The 1,815-nt window shown below is 45.9% G+C and overlaps 1 protein-coding gene across 1 annotated transcript in view; it reads left to right on the forward strand.

Annotated features, from left to right (window-relative positions):
• LOC106816306 (kinesin-associated protein 3-like) overlaps nucleotides 1–1,815 on the forward strand; it is a 14,323-nt gene that overhangs the window by 4,255 nt on the left and 8,253 nt on the right. The window contains exons 4-6 of the mRNA XM_014820886.1: nucleotides 536–543; nucleotides 799–971; nucleotides 1,449–1,546. Coding sequence (XP_014676372.1) covers nucleotides 536–543; nucleotides 799–971; nucleotides 1,449–1,546 — 279 coding nt within the window. The remainder of the gene's footprint in view (nucleotides 1–535; nucleotides 544–798; nucleotides 972–1,448; nucleotides 1,547–1,815) is intronic.

Below are 1,815 nucleotides of genomic sequence, written 5' to 3' on the forward strand. Positions count from 1 at the left end.
AATCGTAGCACTAGCGGCAGCAGCAGCAGTAGTAGCAGTAATCGTAGCACTAGCGGCAGCAGCAGCAGTAGTAGCTGCAGCAGCACCACCACCACCACCACCAGTAACAGTCGTAGTAGTAGTAGTAGTAGTAGTAGTAGTCATAGTAGTAGCAGTAGCAATAGTAGTAGCAGTAGCAATAGTAGTAGTAGTAGTAGTATTGGTAGCAGTAGTAGCAGCAGCAGTAGCAGCACCACCACCACTGCCAGTAGCAGTAGCAGTAGTAGCAGCAGTAGTAGTAGGTGGTCAGTAGGGTTGTGTTCAGTCGATGGTCAGTGGCAATAGACTGTAACAAGGTTAAGGTGTCAAATGAAAGTCTTACAATGCATCTGCTGTTTGTCTGCCTCAGATGAAAGTTCTGATTGTACTAAGTAATTTATAAGTAATTTAATTATTGAGTAGTATAAAGAAATTTATAATAAATACTTGTATTGGGGTTTATTATAAATAATACAATCAAAACGTAAATAATAATGTAATAATAAATATTATTCCCCAAGAACCCAAGGGTTTGGATTAGCTGTAAGAAGATTAGAAATATTAGTTGACAACGTGTCCGAATACCGCTTTTTCAGAGAATTTTTGGACCGTTTAGAAATTGTCAGATTTTCTATTTATTAACGTTTATTCTATTTATTATTGTTTATTTCCAATTATTTTATTCTATCATTTTTTCCATCGTCTATTTTCTCGTTGCATTGCTGCGTTTCCAATCGATCTATCGATTGATCGATCGATGATTTGGCATTGTCGGTGGGGATATTTGCAGGCGGATTTGAACGTCGTCGAGAAAGTGTCTAAGCTGGTGCCGTGCGAGAACCCCGACCTTCTCAACGCCACGCTGCGGCTCCTCCTCAACCTCTCCTTCGACAGTGAGCTCCGAGGAAAAATGATCAAGGTCGGCCTGCTGCCGAAACTAGTCTCCCTCATACGTAAGTGTTGGATGCACGTGTTAGTGAAAACTCGTAACTTCACAGCGATTCTGTCAACCGTCTACAAGACAAAGTTACCGTTAAAGCTATCATTAATGCTATTTTTGTTTACTGACACTGACAGCCTTCCCCAGTACTATGGTCACAGTCATGCGCAGGTTTCTACCAGGCAGCAGCAGCAGCAGCAGCAGCAGCGGTAGCATTAGTAGCAGCAGTAGCAGCAGCAGCAGCAGTAGCTGCAACAGCAGCAGTAGTAGCAGCAGCAGCAGTAGCAGCAACATCAGCAGTAGTAGCAGCAACAGCAGCAGTAGTAGTAGTAGCAGCAGCAGTAGCAGCAGCAGCAGCAGTAGTAGCAGCAGCAGCAACAACAACAGCAGCAGCATTAGCAGCACCAGCAGCAGCAGTAGCAGTAGCAGTAGTAGCAGGTCTGTGCCGCGTCCCCTGTATCGTCTGTAACGCCGTATTTCTCTCCGTCAGATTCCAAGCACAGGGTGATAGTGTTGAGCATCCTGTATCACATCAGCATGGATGACCGCTGCAAGTCTCTCTTCACGTACACCGACTGCATACCCATCGTAAGTGTTTGTACGCGTGCGACACCGACTGCATACCCATCGTAAGTGTTTGTACGCGTGCGACACCGACTGCATACCCATCGTAAGTGTTTGTACGCGCGCGACACCGACTGCATACCCATCGTAAGTGTTTGTACGCGCGCGACACCGACTGCATACCCATCGTAAGTGTTTGTACGCATGCGACACCCGCTGCATACCCATCGTAAGTGTTTGTACGCATGCGACACCCGCTGCATACCCATCGTAAGTGTTTGTACGCATGCGAC

This window comes from Priapulus caudatus, unplaced genomic scaffold (genome assembly GCF_000485595.1).
Source record: "Priapulus caudatus unplaced genomic scaffold, Priapulus_caudatus-5.0.1 Scaffold1342, whole genome shotgun sequence".
NCBI classification, from domain to species: Eukaryota; Metazoa; Priapulida; class Priapulimorpha; order Priapulimorphida; family Priapulidae; genus Priapulus; species Priapulus caudatus.